General features: G+C 40.8%; 1 protein-coding gene across 3 annotated transcripts; it reads left to right on the forward strand.

Annotated features, from left to right (window-relative positions):
• Positions 1–656: 656 nt before the first annotated feature.
• On the forward strand, positions 657–12,441 carry TRMT2A (tRNA methyltransferase 2 homolog A). Of its 3 annotated transcripts, none has more exons than XM_035099479.2 (13): positions 657–798; positions 2,770–3,399; positions 4,125–4,233; positions 4,579–4,760; positions 5,279–5,393; positions 5,695–5,810; positions 6,573–6,684; positions 7,122–7,244; positions 7,810–7,885; positions 9,842–9,958; positions 11,077–11,173; positions 11,600–11,933; positions 12,197–12,441. In XM_035099479.2, the coding sequence occupies exons 2-13, from the start codon at positions 2,771–2,773 to the stop codon at positions 12,233–12,235; spliced, it is 2,049 nt and encodes a 682-aa protein (XP_034955370.1). In that variant the 5' UTR covers positions 657–798; position 2,770; the 3' UTR covers positions 12,236–12,441. The 3 variants fall into 3 exon arrangements, with proteins under 3 accessions (XP_034955370.1, XP_034955371.1, XP_034955372.1); XM_035099480.2 differs by having other exon boundaries at positions 720–810; XM_035099481.2 differs by lacking the exon at positions 657–798 and adding an exon at positions 958–1,138.
• The last annotated feature ends 3,644 nt before the right edge of the window (positions 12,442–16,085 follow it).

Below are 16,085 nucleotides of genomic sequence, written 5' to 3' on the forward strand. Positions count from 1 at the left end.
GGAGGTCTCGGGGCGGCTCACGCCAGAACCTCAGCGGCTTCCGCCCCCTTAACTTAAAATGGCTGCCGCGCGTGGCGAATCCGAGGTGGGTTTGGGCGGAGGCAGTTGAAGTAATGAGATGAAGCATGATGGGACAGAGCGGGAAAGGGCTCTGGCAGCTTCTCTTATAACTTTTTAAAATTATTTTATGGGTGGATACAATGTATTGAACACAAAAGTCTTCGGCACATTTATGAGGCTACCCATGGAGTCTCTCTGCGCCCTAAGGTATTTTTTTTATTAAAAAAAAGAAGAAAGGCAGAATAAAACAATAAAAATCATGCTTTATTTTTTAAAAAATGAGTTTTTTTTTTAAAAAATGTAATAAATAATAATGATAAGAAGGTGGAATCGAACAAAAAAGAAGAAGATGGCGTGAAAGGAAATAATAAAACCTAAAACCATAGTTTAATAAACAAGTTTTAGTTTAATGTAATAATGAGGATAGGGAGAGGGGAAATCGAACCTAAAAAGTGGGGGGGGGGAACACACCAAACAATAAAAATACTTTAAAAGAACAAATAAATGCAATACTGTACAGCAATAATTAATGTCGATGACATTTGAGGAACCGAACCTCAAAGGGGAAAACCGAAGTACTGTACTGTACTGTATTTTTTCAAACGGACGGTCGCCCGCGCGCGCGGCGGTGACGTCACCGGCGCCCTTCTTCGACGCCCCGCCCCTTTCCTCCACCCCCTCCCTCTCTGCTTGGCCGAATCCCGCTGCCTGCCGGGGCCTCCTTCGCTGCGAAGAGCTGTGAGAAACGAGGTGGGGGGGGGGGAATTCGCGGAAGCTCTTACTAAATGGCTTGGCCTGTGCGAGCGGTTGCCTACACTGGTTCGCACCTCTGCGGGGGAGGGGGGCGGGAATAAGTGGCCTCGTTGCAAGGAGAGTGGGGGGGGAGGAGGGTTTGTTTTCTTTAAAGGGGTGGTCGTCTGCTGCGTTCCGCGGGCACGACGCGGGGAGCTGCGCTGCTGCATTGCCTCAGTGCGTAGCTCCCCCTGTGGTGGTTTGGTTTGGCGGAGGCCCCTCCCCCCCAAAAAAGCATGGTTATTTTCCATCATCATCATCATCATCATCATCATAAAAATCAATGGTGAGCTAGGACTAGGGAGCTGCAATGTTCGAGCACACACACACACACACACACACCCGCTCACTCTCTCAGGCTGACCTACCTAATAGGGTTGTTGTGAGAGGATGAAAGGAGGGACAGTGGGGAGGGAGAACCGTTTGTTTATTAGTGCTAATCATCCTTGTTTAAGACAAGCCTACCCAGGCACTTAGAAAGCCAACGTAATCTTAGTCTGCCTTTTAGTATTTAAACTTTTGAACGTTTTAAAGTAGGGTTGTAAATCTTCCTCAATTTTACCGTTTTATCTTTTTGCAAACTCTGACGAGGCGTGTCAACTTAATGAAAACAAGCGGCGTATAATTTTAATGGAATGAACAGTGCTATAGACTTGGAAGAGGTCTCTGGCCACTGTCCAGGGGGGTACCTAGAGGTTGGTTAAGTTGCCCCCTGCCAAGGGCACAGGTTCCAGGGTGCGCACACAAAAATCACTCTTCTCCACCGTCCAGGCCTCCCTGGGCTACTGCTCTGGGTGGCCAGGCAAGGTGTGCAGGCTTCTCTGGGTGCCTCAACAGAGGAATCTGGTTGCTGGTGTGGGTCATTGCAGCAGCCCTGCATGGCTTCTCCCCAGTTGGCCCTAGTGGAAGAGGTGCAGGAAGAAAAAGGAGAGGAAGGAGGCTGAAGGGAAAGCAGCGAGTGGAGGGAGGGAAGGAGGCAGGCCAAAGGTTCCCCACGCCTGCTCTAACCCATCAGGTTCCCTCCAGGTGTTGGACTCGCAGTTCCCATCAAGGCCCAGACAGTGTAGTCAACAGTCAGTGATAATGGAAATTGTAGTGCAGCACCATGTTGGCCATAAGCCCCACTGTGTTCACTTCCAGATGAGTGTGCATAGGATTGCAGCCTGTCACGAGTGGGATGCCTCTTGCTTTTGAGACGTTAATCCATATGATTAATATGGCAGATACCTCAGTGCTGTTATGTGTGCTGTAACTTATTGTAAAACAAACCTTTGCTTAGACATAGAGTAGCTTAAATCACCCCCCACCAGTCTCCTCCATCCTCCAATACACTGCTGGGTTGTTAGTGCGCAGTGTGAGTTGGTGCTAGTTTTGCTAGTACTGTTCTTGTGTTTTAACATGTAACCTGATTATATTTTGTCAGTCCAACTTGCCATGAGGCAGCCAAGAGATCTGATCACACTTGGCTATGGCAAGGCCTACTCTTTAACATGTTATCTGTGGATTAAAGCTGCCATATGTACATCACCCTTTAGTTTCTTGAAATTTGATTCTTGGCTGTGCAGGTAAACATGGAGCCAAGCCTAAATGTGCAGCTAAACTAATAATATTGTTTTTCCCTCTGCACCTCTGCCTCCACTTCTTCCTCTTCCTTTGTTTTTTTCTTCTCCAAATTTTAGATTGTAAGATCCTTAAGGGCAGGGAACTGTCCTTATGCACGCTGATAGCTTATAGAAGAAATAACAGCTTTGGCTAAACTTAATTAATTTAGAACTTGAGAATTTCATCCTTTTGTCAATTCCAACACAGAGGAAAACTTAGTGGGCTTGATTTTTGCAGATGAGGCTTAACATGATTTGGCTAAGCATTTAATGCATTTTGCTCTAGAATAATTAATTCTGTTACTGTTCTCGACAGAATGATGGAAGACATCAGTGGTGTGTGCTTTACTGACACAAAAACTGCAGTTCCTCTTGTGGAAATGGAGAGTGCAACTGAAAATCTAACAAAGGAAGACTTGGGAGAAGAAAACAACATGGAGAACACTTCAGATACTACCAACATGTATAGATATATTAAAGATGACTTGTTTACATCAGAGATCTATAAAGTAGAAATTCAAAACCTCCCCAAATATATTGGTTTTAACGAAGTAAAGAAGTTCCTTGCCAAATATGGCCTTAACCCTCACAAGATAAAACTGTTTGGGAGACAGACTTTTGCATTTGTCACCTTTAAGAGTGAGGAGGACAGGGACAAAGCTATGAAGGTGCTTCATGGGGTCCGGTGGAAGAACCGAAACTTAAGTGTGAGACTTGCAAAACCAAAGGCTGATCCCATCATAAAAAAGAGGAAAAGAGAAGAGGGGGAGGGAGAGGAGATGAAAGAGCAGACAGCAGCAAAGTGTTTGGCTTCAAATAATGGCAAAGAAGAGCCTCTGAGTAAGCAGATAGCAGATGTGGTGACCCCTTTGTGGAATATCCCATATGAGGAGCAGCTAGCAAGGAAGAAGGAAGAATGTGAGCAAGTGCTGCTGAAACTGACAAGGTAATTTTTCTGTTTGTAATAAATATTATGATTATCTCCATTTCTTGTGTTTAGAATGTCGGCACTCGTGTAGCCAAAATGGCACCATCCAGGTACAGGAGGGGACATACCGGTGCCAGGACTTGCAGAAGTGCAATTGGGGAGGGTGTGAATGGAAATGAAGGGTGCATCTCCAGAACAGTGCACTGAGAACTGAGCCTGCTCAGTAGGCACAGAATGCTGACTGCCTGCCTGCATGGGAGAGTGGAAGGAAGCACACTTTGTTGCAGGTCTCACTTGCATGTCTTCAGAAAGCTTTCTGAGACAGCGCAAGCACAGTCCAAGAAACCAAGTTGGTTTTGACCTCAACATTAGTGGGAATGAAGCTTGATAAATCTAGGTACTCTCATGCTTCATTGTGCTGAGGTGTGGATTTTCTGGCTTCTATTCTCAAACTGCAGTTTGCATACTTGCAATAAATACTTTAGAAATATGTGAGGGTTTTTTTGTTTTTATACTTCGACCCAAAATGCTCTGAGATGCTCTTATCACAGGCTGCTTTACATTGTAAGACAAAAGGGCCGAGCCTGCTCCATTTTTAGGTCTTGGGGCAGCATCTTAATAATTCTAGGTGCTTTATAAATAAACACCAATGGTCAAAGTCATAGGTATTAGTGCAGGGGAGGGCATAACGTTCATTAATTATTTTTGCTCTGATTACCATGAACAATCACATTGTTTTACAGGGACATAGGGAACAACAATCGAGCTCTTCTACCATGGCTTTTCATGCAGAAAGAGAAGTGCAATGGCCTGTGTTGCTCCCTGGAAGGAGTGAAAGCATCACCATTACAGGTGATATACCTCAGGAACTGCTTATGAAGTGTGATGCTGTGAGGAAATGAATCATAGGCATGGAAGGACAGGGTTAGCCTTACTACTGCACTCTCCGTAGTCCATAACCTATTAAGTTGTGTAATTTTTGGATGGGCACCTTTAATCTGGTAGCATGTTGCAATACTGGGCATAGAATTCTGGAATGGATAGCTTATTACCATTTATATTATTTTAGTACTCATTTAGTCTAACCTGTTTTAGTACTGTAATTTGCAACAAATGTTTATGGATAGAAGTAGCAAGCATGTCAGATTCTAGAGGAGTCGGATAGGCCTTCTTAATTTTCCCTTACTTTACATTTAGACTGAGTACCGCAACAAATGTGAATTTTTGATTGGCATAGGCCCGAATGAAGAAGATAAAACTGTGGGGTTTCGCCTTGGCAAATACAAGGGTGGAACATGTGCTGTAGTAGAACCATTTGACACCATTCACATTCCTGCTATAACCAAAAAGGTAGCAAAGGCTTTTCAAGACTACATAAGGTGAGTCCTCTGTTGGGCTGGATAATAGAATCCTAAACGCCTTGCCTGTATAAAATTTACCTTTTCTGTGAAACCTTTACCACAACCTACTAGTTCCTGTGCTATACTGGAACTAAGCCTTTAGTATATGTAAATGAAATAATTGCCTGTTCTTCTCGTTTACCCCTGTCTCCATTGCCTTCTCTTCCTGCTGTTGTCTACTCTGTCAGACATCCTTTGAGACAGGGACCTGCCCTCTTATACTTTGCCATATACGTTTATAGATAAATATAGATAAATAAAGCCCAACTTCACCACAAAGTTCAACATTGCCTGTGTGAATTCCTTGAGGGACTGTACCAAAGAAGGCTAAGTGGGAGCCTTTTGATAGACATCAAAATACATCAAAAATTATAATATTCAGGATCAGTCTCCTAGTTTAATGTGGCAGTTTCTTAGCAGAAATAATACAGTATTAGCATTATGTGGTTATGCTCTTTTAAATCCAAGTTTAGTAACCAAGAATTTCAAAATTACAGGTCTACATCCTATGGTGTCTACAGCCCGGAAACCTACAAAGGTCACTGGAAACAGTTAACAGTTCGCACCAGTAGAAATGGCCACATCATGGCAATTGCTTATTTTAATCCACAGGTACTGAATATGATTTATGTAATAAGGGGAAACAAGTGCATGTTTGTAAGAAACTCTTCATGGTTACAGTTTTTTCCTGATTCTGGAAATGTATTTTGTGAAACAAACAGTGACACAACATTTTAAAGGGAAATGTGTCCTCAGATGTGTTATGAAGGGTGCACTATTTAAACACGTACAAGCATGTGTATGCTGTTATCCCATAGTTCTTCACTACACCTGTAATCTACAGCAACATTTTTCTTTGAAGTTTGTAAAATTAAGCATATTAACCAGTTGTTTTCTTTTTTGAAATGTCTAGAAACTAAATGAAAAAGAGCTTGCAGAACTGCAAACTTCTATGGCTAAGTACTTCACAGAAGGCACTGGAAAGGACAGTGGAATAACTTCTCTCTACTTTGTGCAGGAAGGTCAAAGGTGATTGTTGCATCTCAAAAAAGAAACTTATTGTGACAATGTAATGTATGGGGTAACAAAGTTTTAGAACTTGAGCTGCAGTCTCGGCCATTAAGGCACTTGAATCGATGACAACAGTGGGTGACATCCAATGCAAATAATTCTCAGAGTAGACCCATTTAAATCAATGGATCTAAGTTACTTAGCTCAATTGATCTAAATCGTCTACCCCTATAATGATTTGTGTTGGCTGATACCCAATAAAAACTGCCATAAAATATAGTAAGATTCAAAACCCTAAGCAGTCTATAAATCAATATCCCAGGATCCATCAAACACTAATGGATATGGTCAAAAATAATTCAGCAAAAATTAAAGTCACTCATAGTAAGGAGCTGTTGTTATTGTCAGATTATTTTTATGAGCATTAGTGCTAGGAGTAGACACTCCTTGCATGCTGAAATATAACTATTTATATTTTTCTCTTACTGTTTTGTGTTTGCCATTCCTTTGAGTAGCTTTCTTGGACATCACACAGAGAAAGGGCATGTCAGTTCAGTCATGCATATCTAAATCCCTTTAAGACCAGAATTTTTTGAGTTTGCACAGCTGTGTGTTCCTGCTAAAGAAAGAATGCATTCAAAAAAGTGCCTAGATCTTTACAGCTTTTTTGCTTGAATTGGTTCTCTCTACTATTGCATCTGAATGCACTTTAGATTAGGATGCAAAGGAAGGATAATGATTTAAACACTGCTTCTTGCTCCCTCCCTCTTCTCCCTCAAGGAAATCACCCAATCGTGAAGATTTGACCTTGGAGCATGTTGCTGGTGACAAGTACATATATGAAGATCTTCTTGGGCTAAAGTTCCGGATTTCTCCCCATGCTTTTTTCCAAGTAAGCATTTAAAGCATTAGGCTTAAGTGTTTTGTAGAAGTTGAGATCTCTTGTTGATTGAGTTTTGCTTATAGGGAGGTACTCCATAAACAGTGGGAGAGAGTGGTGGAACCTCCTCATTGTCCTTCTGTAATATCCGGAAGGCCATTTGTGAAATCTGGAGTTCATTGTAAAAAAACCTGTGGAATCAAGAAATCAGCAGTGGTGTATTTTTTAAAAATACGTTTCATCAACATGCACACTTTTTAAACAGTAGCGTGTTAAGGCAGCGCAGTCAGAGGTTTGAAGTGTAATGGCTAAACATACTCTGACTACTTTTTTTTAAAACTTGGGTAAGGAGCAGTTTATACTGTAATGCTGTAGAGTAGATTTTAGCCTTTGACATGCTACTCACCTGCTGAATACTGACACCCTATACCGATGTTGAAATTCTGTAGGTAAACACACAGGCTGCTGAGGTTCTGTATTCAGTCATCCAGGAATGGACCCAGGTGAACCAGGAGACAACTGTGCTGGATGTTTGCTGTGGAACTGGATCAATTGGTATTTCGCTTGCCAAGGTGAAATAATATCTTTCATGGGACATATGCCCCTTGGTATTGCTTTTGTCTCTTAAAAATACAAATTCAAAGGACAAAGGTCACCCAACAAGTAGTCTTGCCATGTGGGTAGCTAACTGCATGCCCAGTGTTCTGGAAAACTGAAAACTGACAAAATAGGTAGTGAAATTATGACTACTATTGCAAAATGAATTATCTTCGAGCCAGCATAGATGTTACTGGCAGAACAACCAATCCTTTGCTCTGGCTCCTTCTCCTTTTCCTGACAAACCTAATCTTTTCATCAGCCTCTCGGCTTTAAAACTAAGACACTCTCTAAGGTCCCCAAAAGCACTAGCTCTGCTTACTTTTGTAACTATTTTTTTGGTTTGTGAGGTTTAGTTTGGCTGCAAACAGCCCCTCTGTGAACCTGTTTTCAAGTCTAGTTCAACTCTGTGGAGTGGGAACACACAAAAAGGTTGAAGCAGCCTAACAAGATAGCTCCTCAAGTTGCAATATCCATATTTATTTTACTTGGTACTCAACGAAAAATGTTAAACTATACATTATTGCTTTCGTTCTACAGAAAGTGAAGAAAGTTATTGGAATTGAACTTTGTCAAGAAGCTATTGAAGATGCCAAAGTGAATGCTCAGCTTAATGGTTGGTAAAAGAAAGCCATAATATGGGATCTCAGACTTTAAAGACAGCTCTCATTATTAAGCAATTCACTTTCTAGTCTCTTCTGTCCCAATTTTCTTTTTTCCTTGACTACTGGAAAGCAGCTTGTCAAGACGTTTTAGGCGATTATTATCTACCAGAGCTGAGCTCTGTGTTGATCTTGAATAAATGTCAACTAAGGAATTGGCTCTTCTGGATAAAATTCAGAAGGGACCTGTAACTAATTAGGAGCACCAAGTTTTCTCTTGGTATCCCCTCTTGAGAGCAGAACATTTTAGAGCCTCCTTAAGAAATCTGACCAGCTTCCTAAAAAAAGCATTATTGAGCTGTAGTGATGCCTACTGCAATCTTGGATGGGCACAACATACACAGACAGACTTTGTATTTGTGGTCAACCTCAGATGGAAGGTCTCCATCATTATCTATTAGTCTTCCCCTTATGTAGAGACGCAAGAGATTGCTTTCTGAAACCTTTGTTCACCAAAGCACGCAGGTATATACACCAGCAGAAGTGGTCTGGTTTCTGAGCAGTCGTCTTTACCCAGGAGGTGCAAAGAGTGCGGGGCACCTGGCTGCTGAATTCTGGGGGGCGCCAGGCACCCGCCACTGAAGCCACCTAAGCGTATTGTATCAAGCTGCTATGTGGCAGCGGGGTCAGTGGCACCTTTGACATGACTGATCTTACGACGCCTGCCTGCTAATGCTGCTGCAGGGAGAGTTCTCTGGAAAGTCTCGCTCACCAAAGCTGGGAGGAGGGGGAGTGACAGGAAAGAGGGACAGACAGAAAGAGAAGATGCCTATCTAGCAATGGGAGCACACACAGGCTCCGGAAGAACTCATATATGCGTGCTCGCAAGGGCCCTCCCAGCTCCTCTAGAAATAAGGTTGCTCCCAGAATGAAAGGGTGCCCGAGATGGCTTACCCACGCATGCACACAATGCCCGCCCATCTCATCTTTCAGACAGCTTCCTCCGATTGTAAGCGCATGCGTGGAGTCTTTACACTGATTTCCAATGCGTTGTCTTCTTTAGAAAAGCTGGTTTTAAACAAAAAACACAAAAAACCTCCCTTTTGGAGCCACACAAGCGTGAACGCTTAATAAAAGTTAATTTGGGGGCACTGGGCGGATCTTTGCACCCCCAGTGGCGCATATGCTAAAGGCTAAAGACGGCCCCGTTTTTGAGTGATAATAATACCTTAACAGAGAGTGGCCCTGTGTTACGAAGGTATTAAAGTCGCTAATTTTTTGCAGGGAGTGTCTGGCTACTGCACCCAAGCTGCTTGCAGTTATTTAGTGAGAGTATGCAGGCTATAGGTAGCAGTTAATAAAGCAGCAGGATGTGAGTTACGACCTAAAACGTTGACTGTAAAATATATTAAGATTTTTTCGGTTACTAAATATATAGCCTGACCACTGACCCATCTAGCCAGTACTGAAGTTTATTCTGACTAGCAGCACTTTTCTAGGGGAATGGGCAGAGCTTTCCCAACCCCATTACTTTGGACTTTCTGTGGATCCTATTTTGGAACAGTAGATAGTGCCCCTATAGTTCATGAAGCAATGCATGTAGTTTAAATCAACCACCTCCAATCATGGCCTTGGCTGTTTTCTGACGGAAACCTTAGAGCCTTAGTCATAAATCTGCATATTGAAGTAGGCTATATATATATATATATATATATATATATATATATATATATATATATATATATTAAAATTGAGTGAATGAAAATCTGTATTTGAAGAGTGACTTGTTTTGCACTTAATTGTGGATGAGGTAAACGTCTACTTCAGAGGAACTGTATTAATATTTTTTCAACCTACATGGACATGAAAAACTGACAATTTCTAGCATCAGTTATTAAAGGAAATATTGATGGGGCATGTGTAAATAAGCAAATGTGTTATACTGTTTTGGATTTGTCTTCCCTCTCCAGAGCTGAATAATGTTGAATTCCACTGTGGAAAGGCTGAAGATCTTGTTCCTTACCTCGTTAACTTCCTGGCACTGCAGAATTCTATTACAATTGTAGATCCTCCTCGAGCAGGGCTGCGTGAGTTGTTTTGTGACCTTCTTTTAGTAGAATAGTTTGAATAGAGATGGAGGTGTGTAATATAGTGAGCAGTAGTGACAAAAGTAAATGGGGAGATGTGATGGTGGGCAGTGAGATCAGCACTGAGAATAAAACAAAGGGAAAGTGTTTTGGTTCTGCAGATCAGCTGTGGAATTCCTTGGGTACAGAAATACAGCATTAGCTCCTTTCAGGCAGGAATATCTATTTGAATATCTAAAAGTGTGACACTGAATTTGCTTTTTTCTTGTTCAGTAATGTAATTAAAATTTCAGGGTATGCTACAAATTACTTCTACAGCTTTAATTTTAGAGAAAATGTGCTATTATTGGTAAAGTAGTACTAGAACATAACAGATGTAACAAAATGTTAAAGGTAAATAAAAATGTATCAGTTTTATAGATACAGTAGAACAGGGGTCAGCAAACTTTTTCAGCAGGGGGCCGGTCCACTGTCCCTCAGACCTTGTGGGGGGCCGGACTAAATTTTGAAAAAAAATATGAACGAATTCCTATGCCCCACAAAGAACCCAGAGAGGCATTTTATATAAAAGGACACATTCTACTCATGTAAAAACATGCTGATTCCTGGACCGTCTGGGGGCTGGATTTAGAAGGCGATTGGGCCGCACCCGGCTCCTAGTTTGGGAACCCCTGCAGTAGAACCTCTACTTACAACCGCCTCCACTCACGGATGTTCCATGTTGCGACCACAGCAAACCTGGAAGTAACGCAACGGGTTTGCTGCTGTTCACACATGCACAGGCGTGGGTGATCACCGCCCGCGCACAATGGCACCTCTCCCAGCAACCCGTTTCACCATAAGGACGGGCCTCCGGAACGGACTGTGGTCCACTGTAGACCCATATGTAGTAGCAGTTAGTAGGACATTATCATGTTCACCTCTACATAGCTCCAGTCTTATTTCAGAAATCATGATATATCAAAATATCACAATGTTTAACTGGTGATACATTGTGATGTAGAAAGCCAGATATTGCTCAGCCCTAATTGTAATAGAGTGGAGCTGCTTAATGTCAGGCGGTGCTGTCACAGTAAAGAATCTTAATTTCAGTTTTTGTCAAAATGTTACCTTTGCAGATTCCAAAGTAATTGTTGCAATCCGAAAAGCAGAACACATAAAGAAGCTTATTTATGTATCCTGCAATCCTCGAGCTGCCATGAACAACTTTCTGGAGTGAGTTTACAATGGTGCTGGTGGGATGGAGCAATTTTTAAAAAGTGTTGATCCCTCCCCACCCCAATCAGCATTGATTTTCAATGTTTCAAACTTATTAACAACCCGTGGCATTAGGATGTTAGTTCTTACTGAAGTGAGGTGGGAAAGTCAGCCCTGGCACTTAAAAGGACTTTGACGGGAGCAAATGGGCTTTCCCCTTTTCAGCCACATGACTTTTTGTGCAACTTTGGGGGGGGGGATGAGCTTAGTGGTTATGGGTCTAACAGTGGATGTGGCTTCAGAGGTTTCTGCACTCATGCATTCCAGGAGGGCTGGTGAGGGATGTGGCCTAGAGTGATAATATATTTGGCCCCCAAGCCTGGTACCCCATTCCTGGCCCAATTATAAAGAAATGTGTAAGACTAACACTGGTCTCTTTGGTAGCCTTTGTCGAGCTCCTTCGAATCGTGTCAAAGGAAGCCCTTTTCGTCCTGTTAAAGCAATAGCAGTGGACCTTTTCCCTCACACTATGCATTGTGAGCTGCTGTTCTTCTTCGAAAGAGTTCAGCATTCAAGTGGCAAGCCTTCTGAAGCAGTCCAGAACTCAACTGAAATTCCAGAATTGAAATTGGAAACAGCAAGTTCTACAGAAGAGGGCAATGCAAACCTGCCTAAAGAGGAGGAAACCCCTGACTGTTCCAGCAAGCCTTCTGAAGCAGTCCAGAACTCAACTGAAATTCCAGAATTGAAATTGGAAACAGCAAGTCCTACAGAAGAGGTAAAGGATTGCATCATTATTGTGTAGCTCTAGAGTTGTCAAAAGCTTATAGGATGCAGAATGTTTGTATATGTGTGTGTATATACACACAGAGATGATATTTAATTTGTTTTTATGCCAAACTGATTTGTTTTCAAATCATGGGACAAGAAAGGTGAGGAATGACTAGGGAAGCTATACTGCCACCTTAGATAATGACGAACAAAACCAGATATGCAAATGGTGTAACAAGCTTTCTCAATAAATATTCCAAATATTATTAGGTGAACGCAAATACCACAATATCCAGTTCACAGGTCTGAAGAGGAATTATCTGCGATGAGGAGGGAGACAGGCATTTCAAGCACCCCAACTCTGGAGCCTCAGCAATGCTACATTGCTTATGATATGTCTGTGTGCCTAGGCCACTTCAGCTTTAATGTGGAGTTTCTGTCCACATCAACAGGGACTAGTTTGTATGTGCTTAAAATTGGTACTATATAATCAATAAAGTTATTGATTTTGTTTACTCATACATTCATTATTAATGGGCTAAAACACAAACATATTTAGTCAGGTGGCAGTCCTACTTTAAAAGGTTACATACTGACAATTCCATGACTTCCATCGAGAAAGTTACGATTTATATATATAAAGTATTTAATGAAACAATGACCTGCAGCACCAGTTACAGCATCTTATGCAATATCAAACTTTATTGCTCAAAACTAATGTTTGTGGGGGAAACAAGTACTTAAAAGACCTAACACGCAGGCTCAACGATAGAGGCTTCATAGTTGTACCAACTGACCACTGGCATTGAGAAACTGCACTCAACATACAATCCATACAGCACCCAATAACATTGAGTTGGTCACATTAACTTTTAAAATACAATATTGTAATTGATCACTGCAAGTTGTTCCAAATGGCTGGCTTAATTTGGAATCATTTCTACAACAGCTATTTCCATTTTCTTACCAGAACCAAAGAATTACAGACTAGGGCCAGAAAGGATACTTTTGTTAAGTGTGACAACCATTAGAACAGCATAGCTAGATACTTGTTTCCAGCAGCTGGAAAGCCAAGTGCTAAAACAGTTAATAAAGCTTAATTGGAGGTTTAAATGGGTAGTATTCCCCCCCTTATGTTAGTAAATTTCCACTCAGTATCAAACATTCAAATAAACCAATTTTTATCTTTCAAAAAAAAAAACCACACATCTCTGAAGAAGCACATAATATGAAAAGCAGGATGAAACAGCTATTAGTGAAGACCATCCACAATGATATTGATTTGCTGAGAGAAAAAGAGGGCTTGAAACAGTTTTTGCTTTAGGCATTGTTAGGACTGAAACCATTACAGTTAACTAGAAAAAAAATCACACAAAAGTACAAAACAATTTTGGGCGTCAAATCACGCTGCGTAAGTACTCATGCAGAAGCTGAAATTAATGTAATGATTTACCCTCTTTTAGCAGCTTTTGCTCATGTGCAAATGCAAGACTGTTACACTTCAAACAAAATAGTAAACATCAGAAATACAATACTTCACAGTGACAACAGTAGTTACATTGTTTGTTCCAGCAGTTATTGCGCTTTGCCTGAACATTTTGCCGAAGAGGCTATAGCACATCAAATACTTTTTTTTTTAGAAAAATGCATAATTTGTACTAGCCTTTGGTTCACAATGACACATCTTGATGTTTAAGGGCAGTGGTCACCTTTTGCAGGATTCAAATCTTGGCAGACTGTGGTAAGACTAAAGCAAGATGGTCAGCGTGGCGAACACTTAAAAGAATGAGGCATCTATGGATATATATGCTGCAGGCACCCTGCAAAACATTCTGATTTTGGAAAAAATATATATGCAGAAATTTGTTGAAAAAGTGCAGTCAAAAGTAGGCTCTTTTTTAAAGCAAGGAATGCACAGATGTAAAAACCTACTTTAAAAGGCATAGAAGAAAGCCTATTAGACTTAAAAACTTTTTAAAGTACTACATCAGTGATGGACAAAGATGAAGACTAAAGCTAGATTTTCTGTAGAATAGAGGCAGTGCATTTAGAACTATGTCCTACTCGTTAAACAAATTGCGACCATTTTCAGATGTGCTGAATAAAGTTCCAAAATAAATTCATCCTTTAGAGAACACAAGGATTTTTTGCATAAAAATATGAATGAAAACACTTAAACCTGAATAACGGCTATATTTCAATGTTAGCATGAGCTCACTACTGCCAAAATTACCAAGGGTAAGCATAACATACTACATAAGAAGGTTCCAGCTGGGAGCTTTCAAGTACAGTGGTGCCTCAGGTTACAGACGCTTCAGATTACAAACTCCGCTAACCCAGAAATAGTACCTCGTGTTAAGAACTTTGCTTCAGGAGGAGAACAGAAATCACACAGTGGCGGCACAGCAGAAGTGGGAGGTCCCATTAGCTAAAGTGGTACCTCAGGTTAAGAACAGTTTCAGGTTAAGAACGGACCTCCAGAACGAATTAAGTTCTTAACCCGAGGTACCACTGTAGTCTGCTTCCTCTGGTTCATAAGACAAAACCCCATCAGCTGGGGCACACAGATGTCCAACAACATTTCATCAAAAGAGGTTTTCGGTATTACTGATTTATGCATCACAGGGCTGCCTGCTCTTGGTAACTGGTGGCAAGAAACTGGGTGAATCAAAATGACTGTCTGCCAAGCAGTAATGTACAACGCAGGGGGCATTTAATCATTTTGCAAGAGAATTGGATTAGGATTAGAAAGATAGCTTTGGTGGAACACTACAAATGAGTTAGCTTATAGTACTAGACACCACCCAATTGAGTTACCACCTGGCAAATAGGCATCTATGTATACCCAATGTCAAACTGATTGTGTAACAAATGTATGGCACTAAGAACTGTAGAAAATTTGCATTCTGAGTGGGAAGCAATGAAACTTGACATATAACTGGATCAGGCAACTCAATTTCTGGCACTCTAAAATGCCCTTTCACAGAACCTGTATAACCCATCTCAAGTGTGAGGTGGGACCCTGGGCCTACTTCCTCCTAAAAGGTCTTGGAACAAACCACTATCACTTCCATTTACAGTAATTGTCTCCTGCTGCATTATTTTCTTTGACTATTGCAGCAGACATCTGAAAATGAGTATAACTTAACAGATATCCACTGTAACAGAAACACAGTACTAGGAGATACCTTAGCAAAGGGCCTAAACTGTGGTATTTCTGGAGTGTAAATATTAAGCGTAGAAGTATTTCTGGACCACACTGCATGTTTTTAGGGCCATGTTTTAGCTATTCAGTATCTTGTAGTAGATATTGACAGCTTAAGAAACTATATAAAGACAACAACTTGCATATTCATATTCTTTATTTCAACTCAATACAACTTATGCAGAAGATCTTATTAAAGTCCTCTGATGTACCCCAATTTACATTCTAATAGTTTCCATGCAGAAACTACTCTGCAAATGCTAAACATTTAATAAATCAAAGCCAGTGACAACTTTTTTTGAAAATGTTAAAAACTCTTCCAGTGAAGAATGCTTCCAGTGATTTTCATGACTGCCATTAGTCAATCCACAAAGGAAAGGGTTTTTCATGTTTGTTTAAAGGTAATATGGTGCATGAGATTGAAGTATCAATTAGATCTACCTGCATTAAATAAAAATATATATATACCATAGAGGGAGATGCAATTAAATCACTATTTCAATTGTTAGAACTGTCAGTATATTTTCAAACTGTTTTCAAGTGGGGGGTCTTAAAAATAGAAGGAAATGCAAATTACCAAGCACCATCACTTCTCACTCTCAGTTCATTCTAACTAACATTGTGGAGGACTCTCTCAAGACCAGAATAAGAACAGGCTGCAGAGCACTGGTGCTTAGTCATCCACTCCCAATCACCTGTAATTAATTATGGCAAAACAAATTAAAAGCTACATACTCCTTTCCAGTTGTCTTTTATGTAAACTATTATGGTTTTTCCTATGTTTCCCTATTATTATTATTTTACATTTTAAGTAAATATAGCCAGCAATTTTGAAAACAAGAGACACACTGGTGCTCAACACTGCAGGTGCCATTCTTACTGTCTAAAGACCACTGTACCAGGATATTAAAAATATTATGCCTGCCAAAATTCAAAAACAAGCAGCACTGGCCT

Source organism: Zootoca vivipara, chromosome 17 (assembly GCF_963506605.1).
Source record: "Zootoca vivipara chromosome 17, rZooViv1.1, whole genome shotgun sequence".
Classification (NCBI taxonomy): Eukaryota; Metazoa; Chordata; class Lepidosauria; order Squamata; family Lacertidae; genus Zootoca; species Zootoca vivipara.